The sequence below is a fragment of the Fusarium poae genome, chromosome 1 (genome assembly GCF_019609905.1).
Source record: "Fusarium poae strain DAOMC 252244 chromosome 1, whole genome shotgun sequence".
Taxonomy (NCBI): Eukaryota; Fungi; Ascomycota; class Sordariomycetes; order Hypocreales; family Nectriaceae; genus Fusarium; species Fusarium poae.
Genome location: NC_058399.1, coordinates 1,920,091 through 1,946,280, shown reverse-complemented (window position 1 = coordinate 1,946,280; position 26,190 = coordinate 1,920,091). Strand labels below are relative to the sequence as shown.

Genomic DNA, 26,190 nt, shown 5'->3' with positions numbered 1-26,190 from the left:
CTCCTGTCTATTTATTCACCCAGAGCAAAGTTCGAAGCGAGTCGAATTCGTTGCAGTCCTTGTAGATATATGTCATGCTGCTTCTCAAGCTCGACTGTAGATCCTCAGGGTGGTAGCGGAAGATCAACATGACCATGGCCCACGACAGCGAGGCAAACGCTGGCCAGGCGTAGTGGTTGATGGTGCTGTGGAGAGGCTCTGATGACACGACTGGCAAGCCAGCTCCGGGCTTGACGGCGATGCGTGCGAGGGCGAGCATGACACGCGCAAACACGTAGATGACGATCTGTTGGTTGACTGATGAGATCTTTCCTGTGCGTTTCGATCGACCGCCAAAGACAAAGTAACCGCCGACAAGACCGCCTACAAAAGAGTCGTATGTACCTGTGTATATAGTTAAAATCTGATACTCGTTCCGAGCAACGACTTCTAGCGACGACGACGTACCCTCCTTTCCAGGCTCTGCGCCAAAGTATTTGAGCGCCAACATGGTCAGCTTATAAATGGTAGCGAAGCGCGCCAAGTTGGTCGCATGATGTCTAGTCGCTCGAAGGACTAATTTGACCTTTTCTCGGAATCTGAGTTCGTCACAAGTTAGCTCGATGTCGGTAGATTCCACAGGGAAGAGGTTGAGCGTACGTTCCGGAGCGGAAGAGAAAGACCATCCTGTTGCAACGAGTTTAGCGATTGTTTGGATATGACCAAGGTTTTTGGTTACTTACACCAGCGCATGAGGAAACCGCACCTTGGTTCCGTAGATAATACCGTTGCGCGCCGTCTTGACCAGCGATAATAGATCATGGTATTGCGGGTTCTTGATAATTTCCTCAAGCGTGTTCTACCCAGAGCCAGTCAGCGCAAACTCGGTCGCATGTCGCGAGACAATGAGGACATACCTTCAACACTTCCAGTGAAGACTGCATGGCCATTTTGTCCTTTTAACTCGGTGGAGGGAACGTGGATAGTCGGGACGGTCGTAGGATCAGGATTCGATTGGTGTCGCAAAACGCTATACTCTCAAGGCATCGAGCGTCGTCGCCTGGTTCTGGAGGTTGGATTTAAGGTGTGAAAGGGTCGTATTGGGGCATGGATCAAACGCTGGAAAATGTCGATGTTTTGTAGATTCGTACCTAGGGTTTGAAAGCGAGTCGAGGCGCCCCCAGAGTACTCTGACTTATTCGCATGGATTAATGTCACCTGGGCTAAATCTGAGCCTCGGATGTTTGAGCTGGCTCGGCTTGCGTCCATTGCGGAGAAGACGGCATGTCTCCACTAGGGGAATGGGCTACAGGGCCTAGTCGCCTATGACGCAGGGTAATTCCTAATTCCCATCCACTAAAGGACGTCGATTTCTGGGGACCTAAGAGTCAGCATAAGAATTTCACATGTAAACCGATTGAAGTTTAGCCAAGATCTGGGGAAATCTGACCCAAGTTGCATTCACGTGGGTTACATGAGTTGATAGAGTACATATATGGCATTTCCAAAATCTATTGCAATCCTAAAGCTTCAACCCAATTCCTTATGCAAATGTATCCATCTCTCTGATAGTAACCAAACTCCACGCTATCCATGTCCCTTGATCTGTTCCCGAAAGACTCTCCACTTTGACCTCGGTAAAACTGTAACCGTGAGGCTCTGCTATGCAAAACTACAACCAATAAACCATTTAATTTATTAACACCATCGTTCTTGAGGTTCTCTCCATTTGACCCCAAGAATATCAAAGATTCTTTGTTCGTCTCGCCCCTCGATCAGCTCTCCATCTGTGATCTTGACCCTCTGCGGACCTCGCATGACATCCTTGTATAGACCGCGCTGGTTCAATCTCATTCCTTTCTTGGAAGCCAACAGGCGCATGCTGCGGTTGAAGATATCATTGCCAGTGAAGTACAGCAAAGCGGCACCTCTTTCGGATTCGGGCACAAGCAAGAAATCGATGCGCCGCCAGACAGGTTTATAGTCATCGTCGCTAAAGCCGTTGATCCTGGGGAGCACGCAGCAGCCATGCCACTTACTCCCATCGCTAGCAGACCGAGATGATGCTAGTCGTGCCACGAGGAATCCTTCAGTCTCGAGACGCTGAACGAGGCTGTCGAGGAAAGGCCGTAGATCAGCTGAGGACTTTGTATTTGACTTTGTGATAATGAAGTCAATGTCTCCAGATGTTTTTGCTCCTCTTCGGTAACTGCCTCCAATGATGAGCTCCACCTCTGGATCGATACGTTGCGCGGCTCTCTTTACAACAATGCCTAGAGCCTCGACCTCATGCCGAGGGATTCTAGTATTGAGGTCATCATAATGGTCAATTCCTAACGACTGGTTTGGCGATCGTTTAGCGTTGGCTTTCAAGTCTTCGAGCGTTCGGAACCCCTGTGCCAGCCACCGTTGAGCCTGGCTGTTTCCAACACTGTAGATGCCCAGAAATAGTTGGAGTGCTTCGTCCATTGGCTCCTTTTGGGCATACTCAAGTCGCTGTAGCCTATCGGTTGTAACAATTTCCTCAATCTTTTGCGCCAGGCGAGGTCCTACGTTAGGTAGCTGTTGCGCCTCTTCAGCAGACGTGATCTTGGTCTCTTGGCGCTTCAGCGTGCTGATGACTTTTCTGTATGCAGTTGATCGCCAGTGGTCGTTGATACGATTGTAGTAATCGGCCATCTTTTGTAGGACCTCGATTGTGCGGGCATTAGGATTCCCCGCTTTAGCGTCTTTTGCCCCAGCTGAGTTGCATGAAAACCGATCCTCGAATGCAATATATTTTCCCCTTGATCTCGTCTTCCTTTTCGACTTGCGCATCCTGGTAACCTCGTCTTCTGAGCCTGACAGACGTTGATCTTCTGATTCCATATCTCCAATGTCTGTGACGGTTTGAGCGTCTTCATCATCTGCGTCTAATGGGAGGTCCTTATACTCGGCCATTATCTCGATGTATTCAGATAGCTCGTCTTTATGGTTGTCTTCTTTGTGAATTCGCTTGGCACCACTGGCGGCTTGTAAGGCTGACAAGGAAGAATTCCGAGAATGAGTCGCACTACCTCCATTACTTCCAGAACGAGGCGAGGCCATGTCTTGAAGGTTAAGTATCACCGGCTGCGAATCTGCAGGAGCAGGAGTCTCTGGGATCTGAGTAGGATGAGCCGACTCTTCACTCCTCTCTGGAGTACCTTGTGGAAGTACATGGTCCCACCGCCTTGAGTTCCTCTCAGGAGGCTTGAGTGGTAAGGAATTCATCGAATCAAGGGGACTGCGTGGGATAACTGAAGACTCGTTTTCAGTGGTCACAGGCTGGCCTATAAGATGGTACTTTTTTTGGTTGTTTTGAAGGATGGTCTTGAATTGGACGCAGTCAATGAAATATTCATCATTGACCACTATGGGTGGGAGATTCCTGTTGGTTCTCTTCAAAATACCGTCCAATTCTTTGTACTTGATATGCTTCTCCACCACAATGTGAGTCGCAATGCGCGGCGCTCGCACCCATGTCGCACCGTATTCGCGCGCCCTCGTGATGCGTAACCTTCGAACCGGCGCGATATCATCATCGGGAACGTAAAAGAAAGTAATACCCTTCAAGATTTGCTCGCTCTCTGGCCGGGGTTTGAGCACAGGCTCGCGCTTTCTTTTCTTCGTTGTTAAGCTTGGTGAAGGAGACTGACCGACCACTTGGCCGAGATTTCTCCCGGTAACAAGGAGGGGTGAAGAATCACTTCTAGATAGAGTCCTTTGCGTCTGGCGAGCAGTATCCGGTATAGGTGTATCATCAACCAGAATAGCTCCATCACTGCGATGGTTCAAGAGTGTGCCGGGTTTGCTCTTCTGACCCATAGCTGTCATTGGTGTTCCCTTGATTATCTTTGCCCCTTGAGCGGGTGCTGGGGTCGGAGCCGAGGTTACTCTCCTAGGCGTCACTCTTGACTGTTGTGAATCATCACTGACGAGGTCCAGCACAGGGGCTTCTTTTGCTTGAGGGTTAGCAATTGATTGTGGTTTTGGTTTGGGTGCAAAGAATTTGCGACATTGTTGCCTTTCATGATATTCTTCTGCATCGAACTCATCATCACTACCAAGTATCTGAAGTCGTTTAAAAAGCGCCTCCTTCTCCTCTAGCGAGGCCATCACGAAGTGTTTATGTTGTTGTTAGGGATGACTAGTGGTGTTTCGTGAAGAATCGCGCGACAGAGTTGCCTTCAAGACCAAGATAATGTCGTTGTGTATATAGCCTGAACCAAAAGTCATGTGAGCAGTGAGACAAATGAGCATAACAAGCAGTCAGATTGTTGATTTATGTATGAGAACAAAGATGATGTTTGTTCACGTTACGACCAAGACCTTATTGCTAATTGAAGGTTCAAGACTGTGTCTAATTGGTTCTCGTCATATGCAAACCACTATAAGCTGCCAGGCTTCAACACTAAATTGGGTAAAGGACCCGCAAATAAGTCAAGGTTTCTTTCTGAGCGTGAATAACGTGGAGTAAACGTGTTGATTTTTAGTTACTGTTAATTTATTTGTATAATGCCAACTTTTGTTTTGTTATTTGTGTTTAGGTTTACACGACAAAGAAACTCCATAATATACTATACAGCCAAACAATCCTACTAAAAATGGTTGAAGAACCAGGGTATCTAAAACTCAATAATCCCAAATCATGGCGCCGTTAGATGCGTGTAAATTGACTCGACAAAGTGTCCTTCCACGCTGCTGTTGTGTCAAGTATCAAGCCTTCCTCTTCCCTTGTGTAAAGTCTTCCAATATATGTCCTCACTGAGGGAATGCTACAGGAGCATGGGCGGGTTGACCACCAAACATGCGAGCATCGATCATGGGAATATGGTTCTTCTCGTAGTGTTGGAATGCCGTGGGATCAGCCGAGTATCGGCTTCCAGACTCGTTGTCCATATCGCTAACAACTTCTCGGGTGAGCTCGACATAATCGTAGGCAAATTCTCCAATCTCGGCGTCGTCGATACCCTGAAGCTCAGCCTCCCCATCGACACGTAGGCGTAGTCCTGGAATAAGGTTCATAAGGAAAAGAATGAGGCATGTGACGGTGAAAGAGTATAGGCCTCCGCAGACCGAGTCGGCAAGCTGATAACCCATCTGTGCCCAGTGATGCTCGACCCATCCACCTTTAATGCGAGAGTAACCGTCGAGAGCAGCGATAGTCGGGCTGGCGAAGAAGGCGGTGCAAATATTGCCGATGAGACCGCCGACACCGTGAACAGCGAAAATATCGAGGGCATCGTCGATTCCGAGAAGGAACTTGACCTTGGTAGCGTAGTTCGAACCGGCAGCGCCAAGAGCACCAAAGATAATAGCGGCCCAAGGAGGGACGTAGCCTAAGATTTGTTAGAACATTGTGTTGGACGGAGAGATGTGGTGTAGGTACCAGAACCAGGGGTGATGCAGACAAGACCAGCAACAACACCCGAACAAAAGCCAACAGTGGAGAACTTCCTCTCAAGACGATAGTCCAAAAGACACCAGGTAATTCCACCAACGCAAGCAGCTAGGTTAGTTACGACAGCTGCCATGACACCACGGAGGTTAGCTGAAAGAGCGGAGCCAGCATTGAAGCCAAACCACCCGACCCATAGGAAGACGGTTCCAGTTACGATATGAGTAGCATTGTGAGGGCGGTAGTTGAGTTCATGGGTTCCATGGCCACTGCGCTTGCCCAACATCATGGAGTAAGCCAGAGCAGCGCTCCCTGAAGCAATGTGCACCGGGGTACCTCCGGCAAAGTCTAAGCCGCCCATCTTGTTGGACCAGCCATTAGGGTTCCAGGTCCAACATGCGATGGGGTCGTAGACAATGGTGGCCCACACGAAGATGAAGATGATGCAGGGGAGCATTCGGCCACGCTCGGCGACGGCGCCAGTAGCGAGAGCGACGGTCAGGGCAGAGAACATGCCCTGATAGACAGCAAACATCATGTCCGGGAGATGCGCCGAGCCCACCGAAGGGCGAGCCAAGACATCGCGGAATCCAAAGTTGGCCAGGTCACCGATGAAGGGACCAGCCGTATGAGAAAATGTAAGTGAGAAGCCCCAGAAGAACCATTGAAAGGTTGTTACTGCGGCACTCATTACAGAGAGCCATATCAGCGATAAAGCTGATTTGCGACGAGCGAGTCCTGAATAGAAGAAGCTACAAGGGAGAATTGTTAGTATGAGCTAATAAAACAGCGGATAAGAGCGCAAAAGGACCTACCCGACGCCAGGAATCATTAATAATACTAGAGCAGTGGCTGAGAGCATCCACGCGATATCTCCAGCCTGTGTTGTTGCGGGCGCAAAAGGTCAGCTTGCGGGCGTTGAAAAGATATGGAGCCCCACTGGGCAGTTTGACTGTGTCTGGTCTGGTCTGGTCTCACTATTTCTTACTCACAGTTTCTCGTAGGAAGAGAAAATTATGAATAGAAGAGACAGAAGACAAAGATCAAGGGAATTGATCAAGATGAGGACCAATACAGAAGACGATGTGCTGGTGATAGAGCAGAGAGTAGACTTACCTCGTACCAGTCATTGACATTCATGTCGAGCGGATTTGCACCTATTGCTCCTGTACCGTTATACTTGAGGTTGGTTGCTCCTCTGGCGTCACCGTCGCCTCCCATGGCCGCGACGTGATTTCTGGCTTGGGAGGAGTGATATACAAATAGAAATGCCAAAGTTGAAGGATTAAGCAACGACAGGGAGGTCAAGGTCGAGACTGGTGAGGTTGCACGACGTGAGAGTGACATGCTGGGCAGAGTCGGCGGAAAGAGAAAGGGAGAGACAGGTCAAATAGAGTGAGAGGTCAGAGATAAGAGATTCGCAGGGGGTGCGACTCGATGCGATTGGGTCCTCGATACTTTTGGTGTTGAGAGAGGTCCCAATTGTGAGTGTGAGTGTGAGAAGCAGAGAGGCTTGTCTGGTCTTGTCACTGAGATTTTGGTAAAAAGGGCGCGATTCCGGTTCAGGCGGCTGAGCAGGCAGTGAGACGGGGGGGTACAGAGATAAGAGATCCCTGGTCAAAGATTGCTCCTAATGGGCAGTACTAGGTAGTAGGTATACTGCGAGAAAGCCTAATGAGCTTGGCTGATGTAGTATATGGTCCCTAAGAAACACCCCCTGAAAGATTGATTGTTTTGAAAAAGTAGGGTTAGGAGGGAGTCTAGAGATAAGACAAGTCAAGTCAAGGCAAGACACGAAGAAAAGGGTCTATCCAGTCACTCCAGTTCAAACATCCTGGTACTGTCGTGACGTTTCTTGGGGCGACACAATTGAACTAGATAGAACTTGGGCTAGCTGATAGAAATAACCTACACTAGACCGTCGTTAAAATGGCCGGTGTTATTCTGTCAAGTCCCGGTGGGGGTCCCCCGGACTAACAAACCAGTTCAGCACGGTAGACAGACGCTTGTCAATTTGCGGTAACCTCAGCTACTAGGTAAGTAAGAATCGCCACTTTCACTCCCCTTCACTCTCACGGTCTCACCACAAAACTCGACTCATAAACAGACGTCGCCCGCACGAAGTGACGAGGAATTCAACTTGCGCGCGCTGCTTCCCTCTTAACCCAGATTCATTCGTGACGTGCCATCTCAAGTTGTCTGTTACCTACCTACCTACCTACCTTGGTAGCATCTACTATCCTCATTTCTGTTAGTCTTGAACACAATCCCGAGTCCCCGGTATGCAGGAACAGCTTCTGGACTACAGATGCGTATCAAATCTTGTTCTACAGATATCCGCTATTATCTCGCTTCACTACCCCAAAGTGCTTCAGGTAAAAGTCAAGACAAATGGCCAAGAAACTCTTCTGTAATGACGCCTTGTCTGCCATGATAACCCCAGATATTGGCACTGATAAGACCTGCACATACCCCAGATCCTTCAGATTTCCTTTGGGCCGGATGCCCCTGAATGCTTACATGACATTTGTGTAGATCCAATGCGGCTTTGATATTGCTCCAACCAGCCAAACGCTCATCTTCTTGGAGGACCAACTTGATACAATGGTGTTTATGATATTCGACAACTCACGTATTCACCAACATTTGATCAGTTATTCAATCGCTCTCGCCCTCGCTTTCATTCTGAAAGCAGCTCTCAACCTCTCGTTCACATCTCCAAACAAAAGAAAAGAAAATGCTACCAAACCCGAGTCAGACATGACGAAACCACTCGCGGCCAGCCTCACCCAGGGTCTGTCTGTCGTCTGATAAGGTCTTCCGCATTGATTGGCCATGCCAAGGTGTGGGGGGGGGACATCCATGATCCAGCCTCAGCTTCAATAGACCAACGGTGACTCGATTCTCGGTGACCACAAACATCAATGCGTCTGCATCTGCGCCTCGAGCTTTCCTTCCTTCCTTCCTATATTGGATCGGCAGTTTGAGCGATACATGATAATACTCGTACCACTCGACTCCCAATTGCTTTTTCTTCGTTAGATGTGATATGATATTCGATATCTCATCTCATGACATACGGTTAGAGTCGACGTTAGGCTCATTTGCTGCTGTCAAAGCGATTCATGATAATCATTTCCGCGGTCAAAACAGCAATATCTTGTACCAGATTTGGATCAAGATATGATTCGAGGCTCATGATAATCTATCACCGCACTGCCCCCTCCCATATGAAATGAAGTCGACGCATCAAAGCCTGACATCAGATTGCACCTCATCAAGGACGAAACAAGAGTCAGCATGATAATACTGATAACGACGATAAAATTACTAATGAGGAATCATTGCGTTCTAGCGACTTAATCTCAAGAAACAATATGTGCAGTGTACTACTCTCTGCCCATGTACCCCTTTTCGTATGCAGTCAAGCTGAACATTGCTGTCACTCAACAGTACAATATACTTGCAAAGGATTCTATTTCTGTGATTAATCGAAAGTCAGTTTCGCTTGAATAAATTTATTATCCGAGACCTATTTCTATTTTCACTTATCCCGGTTTGGTCTGCAGCGCTGTGTCACCTAAACCAAAGATAGCTCAATGTCTTGATGCACTTATATAAACGTATTGCAAGAAGGCAAGGTGCATCATAAAATTTCCAATATCCCGACGGCATGGTGACATTTGATAGAAGACTTGAGCGTATATACTCTAGCTCGGTTTTGCGGGTTGCACACATGCGATACACAGTCCAACTTGTTGTTGCTGTTGGAGATCAGAGAATTGGACAGTCGACGCAATAAACCAAACCATTAAATCGATTTATGCCGTTTGAGAATACAATCTTAGTTGATTCTTCTTTTTCTCCGCCCTAAAGCTCGGAGGTTGACACATGCCCCTAGCCAAGATCCGCCTCATACTTTTCCCTACGTGCTTCCTGGTCCGGTCCATCCGCATCATTCAACATACTATGTTTGTTTAAATTTGACAGTGCCTGCAGGAAGAGACAAATAATGTAGGGGAAAATAAGAGAGGTTGTCGCGACGAATAGCTTATGGGAGTACCGCGTGTACTAAAGGGGTCTCTGCATAAACTCCCGTCTACTCGCATACCATACAGGCGAGGTATAGGAGGCGATGGAATAAGTGATCTGAGTATCCTAATATTAGCCAGTCGTTCTCCAAGATTCCCTTAGAACTTACAGTCTCGGCGATATCGATCAGTGGGCCAAGTGCCGAGATACGAACGAGCATGTCGAATACACTGAGGTTGTCGCTTGTCAACCATAACGCAGGCCAACAAACCCAGTGGCCGATCTTGACGCAAAGCATACATTCGATTAGTCCCCCTATCGAGCAGAGACCAATGGCTCCCATCGCTGCAGATTTCCATGGGCCTGGACCTTCGTCGCAAAACACACAACAGTAGGTAAACATTCCAAGACCACAAGCCTCGATATCCCATCGCTGCAAGAGAGAAGAACGATTGTGTCAGCAGGTGTATAACGTTTAAACCGGATAGTAGAAACTTACAGAACACCTCAGCGGTTCCAGAGTGCCTAAACCCATGAAGGTTATCAAGACTCGTGCCACCATCTGGTCGTAGTCCCCTTCCGGACTCTGTTCAAGTCCAGGAAGTTTCTCACGAGTGAACAGAAGTAGGAGGCTGAGGAAGTACAATTCTTCTAGATGATGCTCAATAAAGTAGCTCACGGCTTGCCTGATTGACCCCTCCCAGCTTATAGGAGGGGTCTTCTGAAGTCTCTTCCTAGAGATTTTGTTCAGGTTCAGCTGTACCGGTGGTTTATTCCTGTTCGATCTCGCATTTCCGTTCTGATTCGAGCCGTTTCTGTTCTGGTTTGGGTTCTTCTTGTTCTGAGCTGAGCCGTTCTTGTTCTGGTTCGAGTTGTTCCTATTCTGGTTGGAGCTGTTTCTATTCTGCCCACGAGCCTTTCTTTGACTTCTGGTCAATCTCTTCCTCGCATTTTTGCTATTCCCGCTTCCATTGCCGTTGGCGTTGACATTGCCGTTGGCGTTTGTCTCTGTAATCGACTCTTTTTCTAGTTTCTCTGGCTGAGCTGAAGTGGCAAGACCGCTAGATTGCACTTCCTGCTCGGTCCTCTGTTTGGCATCTTCAAGTAATTTCATTCTCCAGCGCGAAAGGAAATAAAACACCAGACCGACGAGGGGATATTCAAGATCGTCGAGGATATCAGGTATAAGTCCACGATCGGTGAGATACTTTCGGAGCGCGGCTAGGGGGAGGGTCGAGAACGACATCACCCAATAAAGGATGTGATGCCTAAGAGATATCATCGTGATCAACAAGAATTAATACAAGAGGTGGTGATGATAATGTTGATTGAGAAATGTAAAATCACCGAATGCATATGCTTTGTAAGAAACAAGATGTTGATCCAAAGCATATTCAAAAAAAAAAAAATGTGCACAAACGACAAAGAAAAGGTGCATAGGATAGCAACTTCCAAACGCATTTGGTGATAGCCTCAATAGCAAGTGCATACGAGGGGGGCCAAACAAACGGCAGAAATTGGCTTAGTTCCACCTGCCAACTGTACTTAACATCCATCACATGAGCGCAACAAACGATTGATCAAGGTGCGTCATACCTATTGTGTAGTTTCCAACATTTTATATTCAGCCATTAATTAGTAGGATAATTGTCTGACAGATGTAAACACTTGAGTTTATGCAATAATGCCTAATTTTTGTACTTTGACTTTAAGTAACTCTTGGATGATTCACTAATTACCCTAGTCTAAGAGAATAACTCGAGAGGATGTGTTGAAGCATTTATTACTGTGCTGTAGACAGTTTCTTGTCTGGCCTTCTATCCTTATATGATACAAACGGGCACGCGATCCCTCACCAATAGCCAAACAAGAATACAAAACATTACATATACTTGACAAACCACGTCCCTTTTGTGGATCGTGTTTGGTGTAAACCAGGTGTCCAAAAATCCTTTCCCAAATGCTCCTTTTTCCAATGCACGCGTATGTATGTAAGACGCGGTGATACTACCACCAGAATAAGTACCCAAAATAGTACTCCAAGACTCGATAAAAAGCCGAGTAGAAAGTGCGCAGCCGTTCTGGCTGCTGATAATCATTACTGAACAATGATAATAGGTAAAAAGCAACAACTCCGGGTCGCTAAATGCATTACGAGCACCAACTGTAAAAGGTACTCCCATCATAATACTCCAATTAATGTGGTCTTGCTGTTATTTTCCTTCAATCCTTCTCTTTTAGACGTTGCCACTGAGCGTCCTGAATCTGTCCTCAAAAGACTTAACTCGCTCTTCCTCAAGGAGTTTTTGAAGGCGTCGTGTTTCACGAACAGCAGCCTCTCGCTCATCTTGAAGGGTGAGTACCTCAATCTGAGCTGTGCTCATTCTGGCAATGACGTCTTGCATATCCTTCTCGGCATCCTCGAGCGCCTTTTCCAGCTCAGTCACTCGCTGACGGAGTGCCTCCATCTGCGCAGCTTCCTCGAAGGACTTCTCGCTCAAGCGTGGGGACCGGAGCGACCCGGGGAATCGAGGCGAGATCGGGCTGAGCAGTGATGGCTTGCGGTTGGCCTGGAAACTGGGAGAACGAGGGCCATAGAAGCTGGCATTGTTGCTCATGCGCTGGAGCTGAGCATTATGGGCGTCGCGGATAGCAGTAATCTCTTCCTCATGACGGTTAACTCGATCTTCAGATGCTGTTTGGGCAGCAATAAGCTTCTCCTCCATGGACTTGAGGCTAACTTGAAGGGCAGCAATGCGGTCCGAGTTGCTCTTGCGATCGTTGTCGCCTCGAATAACAGCGTTGGAGAGGCGCTCCCGGAGCTGTGCATTAGCTGCAAGCTGCTGCTGGACTTGAGAGGCGAGCTCTCCAACCCGACGGGCCGAGTCGTTGAGCTCATCGGCAAGAGCACGTTCACTCTCGATACCCTTGGTCTCAAGTTCGCTCGTCGTCTCGTACTGATTTCTGAGGCTGTCAATTTCAAACTTGGCGGCATCGCGCTCAGAGACTGCAATGGAAAGAGTGTGCTCGAGACGCTCGACAGCAAGCTGGGTCTTCTCATCCGCACCGGTCTCGTTCTCGAGTTCCTTGATTCTTTCAAGTGATTCGGCATAGGCGGCCTTCAATTGGTCGTATGCCTTTGCAAGCGACTCGGATGTTACTGGTGTGCTACCGAATGAGTTGCTGCCAGTGCTTGAGCCACTTGAACGGGCGAAGGAGGGGGGGATAAGGATATCCTTCTCCTCCAAGAGAGCGCGAAGTAGGGCAATTTCCTGCTCTGCCTTGTCCAGATCCATTTTGAGACCACCAAGGCCGCTTTCCACCTGCCACTTCTGCTCAAGGGCATCTTCAGCTCGGCGACGCAAAACATTGATCTCAGTACGAAGGTTAGATATTTCTCGTTCGAAGCCGGCCTTGCGTGGGTTTGCTGAAAGGAGCCTCTCCCGCTCGTTCTGCAACATTCTAATCTTCTTCTCGTTTTCGCGGTTTTGGAACTCCTGACGGTCGAGAAGGTTCTTCAGGGCGCTGTGGAGGGCATCTCTCTGAGCCTCGACATCCTTTAATCTCTCCGAAAGTGCTTCTCTGGACTCGGTCTGCACGTTTTTAACACTGTTAGATCTGGACAGGCCTGAAGGACGCTGGCCACGGAACGAGCCAGTGGCGACCGAGTTGGATCTGGCAAGACCGCCACCGAAGCCACCAGACATGGCACGAGACATGCGAGTGTTATTGAGCGACGGCGTAGGGGAACCAGGTCTTGATCCGCTTCGCAGCACGTCGTATTCCTTCCTCAGCATGTGAAGCTCCTGCTGCATTTTTGAAGACTCATAGGTCAAGTTGGAGTATTCAGCAGCCTCAATCTCAAGGCCCTCGACACGAGCCCTTAGCTGAGGAACAACCTCGTCGCGGAGGTTGTCTCGCTCGCTGGTGGCCTCGTGAAGCTCTCCTCGGATAGCGTTGATGAGGTCCTCAAAGTTGTTCTTGACAACACGCTCCTCCGACAATCGCCTCCTGAGGTCGCCGCAGGTGGTCTCAAGATCCTTTAATCGTCCGCTAGCGTCTTGGTTGTTCATTTGGGCAAGGTCAACTTGCGACGCCTTTTCAGCAAGCGACTTGATCTGCTGATCAAGCTCTTTTCTTCTCCCCCTCTCATCTTGGAGTTTGTTTGTGAGTTCTAATCTGATCGAAGCCTTCTCTTGTTCAGACCTCCTTTGAACCTTTTCAAGTTCCTCTCGACTCGGCTCGGCCTCGCTCAACTTTGCCGAGCTGTAACCCGAGTCGGAGTAGTAATCGCTTGACCTCTTACCAGGGGCCTGAGGGTTGTTTATCTGTTCCTGGAGCCGGTCTACCAGGTCTTCCAGGTCCATTTCGCGCCGAATGGAGCTTGCCAGCTCGGCGCTGATGGCTTTCAGTTCGTCTTCCATTTCGTCAATTTGTGCGTAAGCGGGGGACTGTAGAACCAATGAGTATGAGTTACGATAGGTCAAGATATCCGTTACACTGGCGGCATATTCTTGATCGACAGGTTGAGGGTTGCTAACCGTATCATTGGCTGCGCCGTACTTTGAAGGAGATAACGGCGAATATGCGGACGAAAATTCCGTCGCAGAAGGTGAAGGTGAGGGCGCTGCCCAGTTGAAGAGAGAAGCAAACGGTGAGTTCTGGCCTGGCGACTTGGGCAAAGGTTTGTTGAGCTGGGGCGATGGTGTATTTTGGCCCGATGGTGAATGGGGATCATCCGGTGATGAGTCGTAGTTCGCAACGTCAATTGTGACCTTGTCGAGCTTGAGATGGGGCGGTGCTGGCTTTGGAACAAACATGGGAGCGGGGGCCAGTTTCGGGTGTGATATAGTATTATCGGATGAAGGCGATTGAGCTCTTTGAGCATCAACTTCAGAGTGGTCTTTTGGCTGTGTTGGCTCAGCGGGGTTGGGAACAATGGCAATTTCTTTGTCCCTCGAATCAATATTTTTGGTTTTCTTGTCTTCGTTTTCGTCGTTATCGTTTTCTGTGTCACTCCCATCAAGGATAGTCTCACGGGTAACGTCTGGTCCAGATTCTGATTTAGATTCGGATATCAAATCGTCATACCCATCCAGGACATCTGAGAAGTCAGAGCTGGAGGCAGTAGGGCTGTGTCCAGGAATGTTCTGTGTTCCAGGGGTTGTCGCGGCAAGGGACGCCAGGTTGACGTCGGGAGCTCTAGAGAGGAATTCGGGTCAGCAACGCTATCTGCAAGGGAAACCCGGGGAGACAAGTTGGGCATATGAGACATGACGACAAAGAAACAAAGAATATGGTTGAGGGCAGAACTCACTGGGCGGTTTGCGGCCCGTTGCGAGAAGCGGAAGAAAATTCGTAGAAGGTAGGACTGTCGATAAGTTCAGGTCTAGAGAACCTTTGGCTCGGCAATGGCAAGTCAATGGGCGACGGCACAGGTGATCCTGATGACGAGAAGCGCAGAGCAATCGCCGATGCCGACGAGGAGAGAGGCTTGCGCTTGATGAAGCCTCCAGAAGATTGAACAGAACCAGAAGGCGAGGTGACAGAGTCGGGGCCGGGGACGGAGGACGAGCCGGGCAGGACGTCGGCCGTCTGAGATCGAGCGAGAGTTGCTGGAGATGGCGGACCGGGAGCGGGTACGTTTGATTGTTTTTGGAGTTGAAACGAATGGCTCGATGCTGAAGAGGACGGACGAGAGTCGGCGTTATTATCGACAGGGTAATAAGAGGTTGAGGTTGCAGCAGCAGAAGTTGCAGATGCGCCAGGAGGTGTCTTGGTATCAGAACGAGTATCAGAAGATGCAGAAGGCTCCGTTACTCCAGACCCCGGAGCGGAAGCAGCCAGGGCGGGTTCCATATTTGGAAGATATACCGACCGGTCCTCGCCAGTAGGCTACGAAGCACAGCACAGGACCAAAAGGACGCTTTACAGCAAGTCTTGGTCTTGGACGGCGGTAAGAGGAGCGGGCGAAGTGAGAGAACGGTAGAGAGGCGTGAGGAGTGGGGGTGAGGTTGTAACGGAAGAGGGTGTGTGTCGCACGACACGACGCAACACAGACGCAGACACAGACGCAGACACACCAGTAAGCCAGGTATAAGTTACAGGTAGTACTTTGTACAAGTGGTATAATCTGTACAGTTGGTAGGTAGATGGTGTCTTATCACCGGAATAAGGCGCGTCGGTCAATCATCAGCAACGGGTGAGGGAAGGGAAAGAAGAGAAATTTGGCCCCTGGGAGAGGAACGAAGCGAAGGGAACAGGAGCTTGGAGCGATGGCTGGGTACTATGCACGATAGTAGTTTAGGTAGTCTAGGCGGTTGATTGTAAGGTCAGGGGTCCAATAATGTTTTCATTTGATCTAAGCTTAGCTCGAATTAGTTTAGGAAAAGGGGCATGGATTCGATTCGATGATGACGAAGGTACCCCTGCACTAAACCCCCGCAAGGTCGTAGGTAAGTTTACTTTGTAAGGCCGATCGATCATTATGTGAGGGGCAAACTGCATCTCCCAATCTCATGTGAGGGTTCAAAAGGAATGGTGAGGCTTGATATTAGAGCTGACTTTCCAAGATCACACACTCGCATGGCATTGGATCATGGGAAAACAAAGGGAAATAAAACCCAACAGTTAATAGCCGCTCAATGAACCAGTCAAAGCATTTCTGTACCTGAAAGGTTAATCGCCTAACCAATTGCAATTAAACAACCAGGGTGTTCTGGTGAAGGTGGTGACCAACGGAAGGGATCCATTGGGGGGGATTTGCCGTAAAGTACCTGCACTAGCGCCCTTTTCTAGGCGCTACTATAACAAAGCCTTCAGGGGGAAGCGGCCTGTACTACCTTGATATTAGAGGTGATACAAGATCCAATTACATGCGCCGCGCAAAGAGCGGTACGGCATTCAATCCATTTCAGGCTTTATAATCCTACCTAGGTTCATAGTGGATGATTATGGCACAAATCATGATACCACCTTCCAAGTCTTGAAGATCACTCTTCTCCTTTCCAAGTGCGCATAGACACGTTCAATTAGACTCATAAAAGTCCCCTATATCTTCATCTCGTCTCGTTGGCCAGATGGGACGAGAGAAACGATCTTGTCATGGATCGATATGTGACCAATGCCTCAGGTAGCTCAATTGCTCATTGTCGTTCAAAGGCCGAGATGTGAACAAGGCAGGCGCAAGGGTATAATGCCAAATTTGGAATTTCAAGCATGTCCTTGGCCTCTTCGAGTCACATGCCGTCCTCTTTTTAGAAAAATAAAGCTGATGCGAGGCGGAAAATTGTGTTACCGTTAGATTAAGGCGGCGGCTATCGAAACGTTTCCACGATTCTGTGCATATGCGTGTAACCGCACGTTAAACGATGGAAACTCTTTTTTTTTTTTCTTCTTCTTTTTCTTATTTCTTTTTTTTCTACCATGCACAAGTTTAAATTCTCCGTGTCTAAAAGTACCACTGCCATTAATAGTCCGTCTTGTATAGGTACCTAGGTATATACAGTACAGACAGAGTATGATGCCAGGACAACATTGATTTCTCCGGCAACACATTCAGCTCAACCGCCTCATGATCCAGGGGTTCAAGTAGCGCCCCTAGTTTAGCGAATGAGGTGCTAAAGAGTATCAAATGAGCTATAGAGTACCAAACAAAATGGGTCACAACTGGTTGCGTTTAGCGCCTAGCAAATATTCATGAATGATCTAATAATTAAGTATCAACTCCAGACTAGCTCCGTTTCTTTTTATACAGCTTTAATGATTGTGCTTTCTATGAATGACTGGCGATGAGGGCACTAAATTCTCAGTAAGCGCCCTGTTAAAAGGAGATTCCATCTTTGGCTCTTGTTTAACATGTTCACTAAAACAACAGGCTGAAATCTCGTGGACTGATGATAATGTCCAAGTGTTACAACGGATTCGAATCGCAGGGTGTCCCTTGTTACACACCTATTCTCTGTCCGTTTTCAGGGTCTTCCCTTAGATCCGGATCACGACTGGCTCGAACTCTATTGTCGTGACAGGCAGGGTCATCGGCAGTCGAGGATGACACAGCCGATGATGATATTGTAAATGATTCTAGCGATGAATGATTATTTGTTCTCATGGTAATGTATACAAAGATGGAAGACCTGGCCTACTGTCGTTATCATACAGATGGATCACAAATTATCCAACACTATTGAAAGCCAAGCATTGTAGTCACTTGGTCTAATAAAGATGCACATCATCACGACAGGGGTACATTTTAGTACAGGGTATCTGTGCTTGTGCCTGGCAACTCAAGACCAAGCCAAGTTACCTTGAACAGCAGACTTGTCCTGAAACGTTCACATCCAGTCCAAGTGGTAATACCATGAACCGCAGATCTTTACAGTTCTTACACAATCACTGTAACGCTTCAGCTTTATCACACAATGGCACATTGAAAACGTGCTTGAAAGGACAGCAGATGTAACTACCGACCTTGGATAACCCCCACTGACTCGAAATTAGGTGGCGCTTGGAGTTGTGACGGTACCAGTTGTTGATTGCAGATCGATCTTTCTTAAATACACTCCTTTTTATCACATCAGCTAATGAGGCGCTATCGTTGCTGTTGTGACGACTGCTCCAAACCAAGTCTGGCACCATCACATCCTAATTTCCCATGGGGTATGGGGGGCTGACAGGCTGCCTCTCTCTGAAAACAAGTAGTCGATGCTTGATACAGTCGGGCTGTTATAGGGTATTCGTTTCGCGTTGGCCATGAATCGTGTCATGTTTTCAATGCACGACATACGAGGGCACGACGAACTTGGTTAACGCAAGGTGGTCTAATGCTAGTTTGTCAGATGACTTCAGAAACGGTTCTCGTATCGGAGACTGAGTTTTAGTCTGGAGGCTGTTAGGGTTGGGGTGGCACAATGACAACCATGTGTTGCCCCTGGTTAGTAAGACATGGCTATGCAGAAAGTTGCTGTCGAGAACACTAGCCGAGACCCTCGATCAGGGACACGCACCAGTAGGTGGCAGGTGACAGGTACCAGCAACCTGGAATACCAGCGAAGATGTGTGCTGAAACAGACCTTCAATGAAGGTAGGCATGATGATCATCAGATAGAGAGTTGAGCCAACACTACTAATCACTCATTGAGATACACCAGAAGGAATATACTAGTTAATACATTGCTGTGAAAGGAGAAAAAAGCACGATATTGTAGTGGCCTACCAAAAAAGTGAACTATGCGTATTCCTAAGCTTCTGTATTATGAGACTATTTCGTGATATACTTCCATTTCAGCAACACCATGCACCAGTTTCTGCAACCAATATAAACGCCTTTTATCCATAATTGACTCACGCAACGGTCCCCTTGGGAAGCAATGTCCATTGCCCTCCACAAGAACATTTGCGCTGCTGTGCCAGGACAAACGTAAACCCAGGTCTACTTCCAAAGATATCCTCCATCACAGCAGTGCACCTCGAGCAGCGCCTCCACTGTTTGTTGGGGGAGGGTCTGATCTGCATCCGCTTGAATACATCGACATAAAGCATGCCCCGTGCTTTCTTCGCTGCCAAGCTGTGTTCGTCATCCTGGACCTCGAGAAGATCGTAATTTGCAAAGAATAGTCGGCCCGGATCTACAGCGTTTCGAAACGACGGAAGGTCTGTGGCGAAGAACTTCTTGATAATCTGGATAAACGCCGAAGGGGGTGATCCTGACAGAAGCATGGAGAGTTCTATCTGCGAACGGGTCGACTTGACCGCCAAATCGATTTGCTTTCCCTGCGGTGCGTTCTGCTGACTCTTGACAAAGTTTGGCAAGAAAATCTGGTAGGCTTGCCGTATCTCCGTGCTGAGCTCGGTGAGGAGCGTTTCAACCTCGGAAACCTTGACAAGTGCGGAAGATGTCACCTGCTGCATTGCTTGATATGCCTGTTGTAGCTGAGGGGCCGCCCTGCCTCCCGAAGCACCCTCGACAACAGCTGATTGCCTCCTGTAGAACTCGATGGCCCGGCCACTCAATCCTTCCAAGTGTGTCAGCCTTCGGCAGACTGCTGAAAGGAATCCTCGACTGGATGAGCTCATTAAGAAATGAAGAGCAACGTTATTCTTCTCTTGGAGATAAGAAGCCACCTCATGGAAGCGCTCCCGAGTCAATAGTGATTGAAAATGGCTGTCGTTCATAAGCTCAAAGAGAGAGTCCATGAGCCAGGCGATCAAATCAAGTGCCCACTTTGCACAGCCAACAAGCGTCGCCATGACCTCTGTATTTGTGTTAGCAGCTGCCAGTAATCTGCGTACCGTGTCCGCTATAACTTACCAGGTTCGTCCAAAGGACTGAGCTTTTCTCTGACCGTAACAGGCGTGTTGCTGGCAATAGTGATAAGAACGACCACGTTCCGGACGTTCAGAAAGAGCATGGAGAATTTGCCCAGGAAGGACCGGGGGCTGCAATCTCCGCGGAATCCAAGTGCGTTCATGATACTGAGGCAGTACTGTAGAGAGCCATTTCGAACAAGGGAATCGTGATGTGTGTCTTCTGAGTAGTCGATCTGAATTTTAAGGATCCTAATAAGCTCGGTGACCCAGTCTTGGACAAACCCTGCGTTGTGTTAGTGATATACATAGCGATGACTGGAATAAATACACACTCTTTTTTATTGTATACGGCCTCACAATGGCAAGTATATCGTCGTAATTATTCTGGTGAAACATGGCTGGCGCAGCAGTGACGCATAGCGCAGCAATACTACCAGCATAACTGGCTGTGACTGGGTTAGGTGTGTTGGTAATCATATGTATGAATGGACATACCGTCTTGCATCGAATTTCCAATATCACCATGAAGGTAGTGCAGCTTAGTCCATTTGATTTTGCCGTCTTCGCCCATTTGCACCATCGAGCAATATGTGGGCGAGAAAGCGATTTGTTGACCTGTGAATACTGTTAGCTATGACTATAGGGATTAGGCGGGCGACTTACATGGCCCTTCGTCTGTAAATGTCCAGCCAACTTGTCGAAGGTTCATGATCTTATTCAATTCCTGATTTGTGTATATTTCGTCAAAGGTTAGTCGATCACGGTACTCTACCGTGCCGTCTGCGAAAGCGAGCACCAAGATCTTGCCGAAAGTGAGAGTGTGGAACGCAACGACAATTTTGTTGGATGCGATAGGTGCAACCTTGCGCAGTTGCGTGACAGGAGGCAGTTCCGAGGAAATGCTATTTCGTCGGCTCCCAAGCTGCTCCCAAGCTGACGATAAATTCTGCCGTTGCTCAACAACCTCCCAACGGTCGAGAACACTTTGTGCAGCCTGGTAAGATCCCTCACTAGGGGTCCGCGACTTGACTGTGATGACCATAGGTGACGTGGGATTCTTGCCAGTATTATCCAAGATAGAGGGAAGAACCTCTAGATGGGAGAGCTCGATCATTGATGTGTCAATACTCGAATCATTAGGGCCACCCTGGAGCCAGTTTGTAGTAGCCAAGTGTTTCTCCACCAAAGACGGGCTCAGGTTTCCTGCAGGTCTCCCTGGGACTTTGTCCGTTTGAGATGCTTGACCCCAATGGATCTCGATCTTGACGAGTCTCAATTGTTTTGAAGTTGTTGCAAGTGCAAGGAGTAAATATTCTACTAATTGTTAATGACAACAGTTGGGACAAGCTGGGAATCAGATAGACTTACTCTTTTCAGACGTGAAAGCGGCATGTGTGATGAGTTCATCAGAAGCGCTTATACTTTCGAGTTCGATAGTTGTCTCTTCAACTCGACTGTTGTTTTGTGACCAGAACATCCTGAGAACACCATGCGTAGTGATTGTCAACAGAGCGCTCTTGGCCGGGCTGGGATGAGATGGTCCTCCATGGTGAACGAATGAGCTTTCATAAGTATATCCGTTGGTCTGTTTGTTGGCCGGCCCATACATGATATTGTAGGACTATTCATGTCACGGTTAAGAAATGATTCAAGGCAAAAAAAGTCAGATAGACATACCTGTTGATTTGAAGGAGCAACTGTGAGCCAATAAGCACCGACGATGGCATGGACATCATCAATCGGATCAGCGTCCCATTTTCTTTGGACAAAGGGATGGTTGAGAGAGATGGAGAAGCTAACGATAGTGACACGACCGGCTGCATCAATTACAGCCAGGTCTGGAGTACTCGTGCCAGCCCATGTCAAGTGAACAATGGGGACTGCCGGAGTACCATTGACAAAAGGACAAGTGGTAGGGTCACTCAGGTCCCAAGAACCATCATCTGGAGAACGTCGTAGGTAACGAAGTTCGACATTTTGACCATCGGAGGTGATGTTGGCGATTGTGCCTGTCCTTGACCACGCTACCGCTCTATTGCGTGTTAGTCGTTTGGTAGTAAGTGAGTTAGGGTATTCATACTGGCAACACCCTCGAATCCTAATGTCGTCCATCCGTTGCTGAAGCTGTTTGCTTTGTGCCCGCTCCGGCAGAGAAAGACCGACACCGACACCGACAGCATCGCCGAAAAGGTCATCAACGTCATTGAGATCCACTGGCATGGGATTGTCCAGCATGAGCGGCATCTTTTCCGATGTCATGGGAGGAGTGTACTAAGGTACTGACTGGACTGGGGTATCAAGAATAACAGTAGAAGTGGAAGAGTAAACGGCAGAACCAAACGTCTAATCAATCAAAATAGCGGGGATTGAGCATGATTCAGTGATACAAATAATTAGGTTACAGCGTGGTAAAGTTTAATGCGATAGGGTATGAACGAGCTTCTGCTTCTTCTTGAGGTTGAACGGGTTTCTAGGTTGGTGAGAAAGGCTGAAGACTCCTCGAGGCTGAATCAAGAGGTGTCGTGCTATGACGTCTCTTATTGGTTGAACAAGCTCCTAAAGTGGATGCGAGCTTGGATCCAATGAACGACATGTCGCGTCTCTCCTTCACGTGTTTTTGTCGAATGTCAAATTCAACATCAACCGTTATATCGTTTAGTTATTTACCTGCCTATCGATTATCAATGAGCGCATGCTGGTTGGAAATTGAGGCCAAAACCACTTTGCACTTGGACTCCGCAATCGGATGTAGCTTGCCCGCAGACCGTCGCTCAGTCCAGATACTCTAGAATGGACGTCGAACAAAGCCCTTATTCTCTCTGCAGGTTCACTGTTTTGGCCAAGAAATGGTCCTGTAAAACCCTTGCACTACCTCACCTGAATCCGAGCCTAGACAGAACACTTAAGAACACAGTATCAATAGGTCGTTGTTGAATCTGGGCCCTCGGATAGGTACCTAGAATTGCGCTCTGGGGTCTGCTGGTGCTCACTACACGACTCAGTCTGAATGCTACTGACTTGTTCCTCCCACATCACACAATCGTGCTAGTCTAAAAGCTGGACCCTGCCCTCACTTTGGCATCCAAGGAGTTGCCTGTTTTAGCTATAGTTTGTTGATTTGCTGAGCGCCTTGGCAAGGGACCATAGTTGGTCCTCACACCAGCCATTCTTCCACCGACCTTTAAAAGCACGTGTACAATAGATCTAGCATATACTTCCCCATAAGATGCACGAATGTGCTACGGAATACGTATTAGGGCGTCTGGAAGCAAACTTTGAAGCCCGCATCGTCTGTGCTTCTCCCCTCCTGCCGTGATCCACACTCGGCCAAACAGTTTCAGGTATATGTATCTGTACAACTAGACTGCATACGATATCCATCGATGATAGCTTCATCTCCATATTTATTACACCGCATCGTCTTTCTAGTACTCATGTGGATATTGATCCGTGATCGGGCTGAGTATGCGTTTTCTAAATCAACAAAGCCGCGCAATCCGCACTTGGGCCGATGATGTTGCCGAAAAGTGACACTCGGCAGTGCATATCGAGTGTCAAAGGCAAACGTTTCGTCCTTGTGCAGAACCAACGCAGTTGAAAAGGGATATATCATCATGTTCATGTCATAAAGTAAGTGGACCATGACTTACAACCGATCGCAATGAGGCACTTGTTTAGACCAAAAATATAACATGCAGAGAACATCAGTTACACTGACTTACACAGACGCAGCCTTTTCTGTAATTGATAGCCACCACGAGAGGCCCTGACTTGAAAGCCAGACTTCTATATTCCTATCATACTCAAACATGTCTGATAACTACTCGTCAGAACCCGAACCTTTAAGGTATCAAACACAATAGAGTTCGACAAGTTCGTATCAAGATCCCTAGAATTGGAACCACGATGACGCTTACAATACACATGAATCGTATTACCCGCTGTACTTCGTATAAATGCCCTGCGAGTGTTGCACTGGGGCTCTTGGGTTGTAACTGCATGCTATCTATGTAAACATGGCTGTACCACCTGTGGCAACGTGAAGTCGGAAAGCTTGCACGGCCAGCTACGTTTGCCTCATGGTAATCACTGCGTGAGATTGCATGGCTGTTGTAATATGCTCGGGGTTTGAATTGCCGAGTTATTAGAGCGGATCCAACAATACCGGTTCGTGAGGCTTACGAACACCACCAGGTAGGTACATATTAACCAAGATGATGATATAGAGGACACACTGTCATTGATCTTTGATGTTCTCCAACGCCAGGCATTGCTGCGGCACAGTATATGCGTGTTGCAGGAGTTTGCATCGTTTGATGTTGAAGTTGACGTTGGGCTGAATGATGATGTCCAGATTGGTCTAACCAGCCTGCCATCGTCCACTTAGTTCGGCGGGCTCCCCGAAGATCTTCAGAACAAATGCTACGAGCTCGGGTCAGATCCCTCAAAGAGATACGTTGGCCGGCGGCAAAACTGTGCTGTGATATTTAGGTGATTCAAGGGTCTTGGCATTGGCAGTTCTGTGGTGGATGGAAGCATGTCGCTTAAACAGATTTGAATGGCAATAAATCCCTGCTTGTCAGATTAGCAGTCTGTACCCCCTGCATCATGATAGCGTTGCATGCAAATCTGACAATTGCAACAGAAAGGGACAGACTAGTTGAAGTATGGTAGTGATGGGCATCAGCAGTGCCTTGTGACTTTAGTTTTGAGGTTGCCAATCTACTAAAAAGTCTCTTGTGGAGGTGACGATGATATTTGACAGGCGACATGCAAGCTGGAAATAGGCTAGGGCAGAAGCTTTGATAATCGATACCAGAAAGACGGAGTCTGGTCAAGCTAGGATATATGTTGTTGGTTAATTAATCAGTCTCAAGGTTTTATTGACGGATTTCTTATCACATTGACCAACTTGACGTGGCAACCTTGTCATTGAGATAAAGAGACACAGACAATAATTCTCAAATGATATGACAACTGGTGTAATGCTTTGTGCGATACTTTGGTTTGCGTTGCGTTGCGTTGCGTTGCATTGTGCGCGTCGAAAAATTGGGCCGTAGTGAGCGACACGTTTTCCTCCCGTGTTGCAGGGAACGTGGATCTGCGCATGTTTGCTTTTTTAGAGCGCTTCAGGTAGGTATGTATGCATATATGATCCTCCCGCGTACTGCTACATCATTGCTGTTGTTGTGTGCTGTTCGTTCACTTGTGGATGGATGTGACAAGAGTAAGGTCCGATGAATTGCGGGTTTTTGTTTTAAGCCTTTGGAGTAACGGTTACGGTCGTGCATTGGTCCCGTAGCGCTGTTATCAGCTAAACCCAAACTGGACTAAACCACAAGAGTCGGGGGGGCTCGTTACAGTGGACAGCCACCCAGAAGCCGGACTATGGTTATGGTGATACCTAGCTCAACGTCCACAGATGTACGGATGCCTGGGCTGGGTTTAGTTAGATCGGTCAGCATCTTCACACCCAGTCAGGTACCGTGCAGTGCAGTAGTTTCGGGCCTAACGAATGTCTGCCCGGGACCTTGGGATTCCGGTTGCATTGCTAGCTTATAAGCTAAACAGAGTTGGCGTTGAACAGCAAACATGAATGCGCCAACTGACACAATTGGCGACTGCAACTCGACTGTGGGAAGGTTGCAAAAACGGTGAATATCGGCCTAAATGCGTTGATGGTATACACATATACTCAGTTATTACCCAGGAGTTGGCAATTGTACCGAGTTATTTCTAGAATACCGTATTAAAATGATGCTTGCAGGGATCGAGGGTCGAAGGCTGATAGGATGAAATGGGATGGCCAGAACGGCCATCGACATATTCTGAAGCACCGCCGTGATTCTCAAGTAAAAACATGTTCGTGTCATCCTTGCACTATTATACAAATCTGGAGTGATGCCGAACTTGCGCCCACAAAGAGGAGGACAGCACAGCACAGCGCAGGACACGGCACGGCGCGGCGGGACACTTGGACTGAGCTTCTAATAATTGTTACTGTCTGGGTATTATATTATCTATGGAGATGGGGTAATGCACCAAGTTTATTAATTAGTTAGGTATCCCTACTCATCTTGCCTGTGTACCTCTAGTACTCAATTAAAACCAGGTTGGTATCTGGACGGAGCAGACAGTTGTCTCCTTTCTCTCTCTCTTGTTGATTTTCGTTGTCTTTCCTCTTTTGTTGTCTTTTTCTGTCGTATCATATGCAAACTTCAGGTACTAGCTTGGATTTTTCAACGCCATCAAAAGCGCCATCAAATAATCGTCGATTGTCAATTGTTTCTCGGTCGTTTCTACTCTAACCCTCGGACAAGTACCCTCAAGCCTCACGCCTCAACGCTCAATCGCTGTCGGAAGCTTATTCTGCCCGACGGACCTTTCGAGTGATTGGTAAAGACGAGGTCCCGAACAGGATTGAATTTGACGCCGCGCTCTCGCTTCCAACT

At 48.0% G+C, this 26,190-nt stretch overlaps 6 protein-coding genes across 6 annotated transcripts; all 6 read right to left on the bottom strand.

The window, feature by feature from the left end:
- Nucleotides 1-7: 7 nt before the first annotated feature.
- On the bottom strand, nt 8-929 carry FPOAC1_000649 (uncharacterized protein; the record flags this gene model as incomplete). The annotated part of the gene is made up of 5 exons (XM_044845260.1): nt 8-384; nt 448-578; nt 640-666; nt 723-838; nt 897-929. The coding sequence occupies 5 exons, from the start codon at nt 927-929 to the stop codon at nt 8-10; spliced, it is 684 nt and encodes a 227-aa protein (XP_044711176.1).
- A 748-nt stretch (nt 930-1,677) lies between these two features.
- On the bottom strand, nt 1,678-4,116 carry FPOAC1_000648 (uncharacterized protein; the record flags this gene model as incomplete). The annotated part of the gene is made up of 1 exon (XM_044845259.1): nt 1,678-4,116. One exon carries the CDS (start codon nt 4,114-4,116, stop codon nt 1,678-1,680), a length of 2,439 nt encoding a protein of 812 aa, XP_044711175.1.
- Nucleotides 4,117-4,761: 645 nt separating this feature from the next.
- Nucleotides 4,762-6,619, bottom strand: AMT1 (ammonium transporter Amt1; the record flags this gene model as incomplete). Its single annotated transcript, XM_044845258.1, has 4 exons — nt 4,762-5,339; nt 5,390-6,150; nt 6,214-6,278; nt 6,515-6,619. 4 exons carry the CDS (start codon nt 6,617-6,619, stop codon nt 4,762-4,764), a joined length of 1,509 nt encoding a protein of 502 aa, XP_044711174.1.
- Nucleotides 6,620-9,469: 2,850 nt separating this feature from the next.
- Nucleotides 9,470-10,676, bottom strand: FPOAC1_000646 (uncharacterized protein; the record flags this gene model as incomplete). The annotated part of the gene is made up of 3 exons (XM_044845257.1): nt 9,470-9,547; nt 9,600-9,863; nt 9,930-10,676. The coding sequence occupies 3 exons, from the start codon at nt 10,674-10,676 to the stop codon at nt 9,470-9,472; spliced, it is 1,089 nt and encodes a 362-aa protein (XP_044711173.1).
- Nucleotides 10,677-11,667: 991 nt separating this feature from the next.
- FPOAC1_000645 (uncharacterized protein) lies at nt 11,668-15,289 on the bottom strand (the record flags this gene model as incomplete). Its single annotated transcript, XM_044845256.1, has 3 exons — nt 11,668-13,881; nt 13,930-14,632; nt 14,748-15,289. The coding sequence occupies 3 exons, from the start codon at nt 15,287-15,289 to the stop codon at nt 11,668-11,670; spliced, it is 3,459 nt and encodes a 1,152-aa protein (XP_044711172.1).
- A 3,483-nt stretch (nt 15,290-18,772) lies between these two features.
- FPOAC1_000644 (uncharacterized protein) lies at nt 18,773-21,982 on the bottom strand (the record flags this gene model as incomplete). Its single annotated transcript, XM_044845255.1, has 8 exons — nt 18,773-19,683; nt 19,740-20,021; nt 20,071-20,184; nt 20,234-20,353; nt 20,402-21,052; nt 21,107-21,359; nt 21,416-21,770; nt 21,819-21,982. 8 exons carry the CDS (start codon nt 21,980-21,982, stop codon nt 18,773-18,775), a joined length of 2,850 nt encoding a protein of 949 aa, XP_044711171.1.
- Between the last annotated feature and the right edge of the window lie 4,208 nt (nt 21,983-26,190).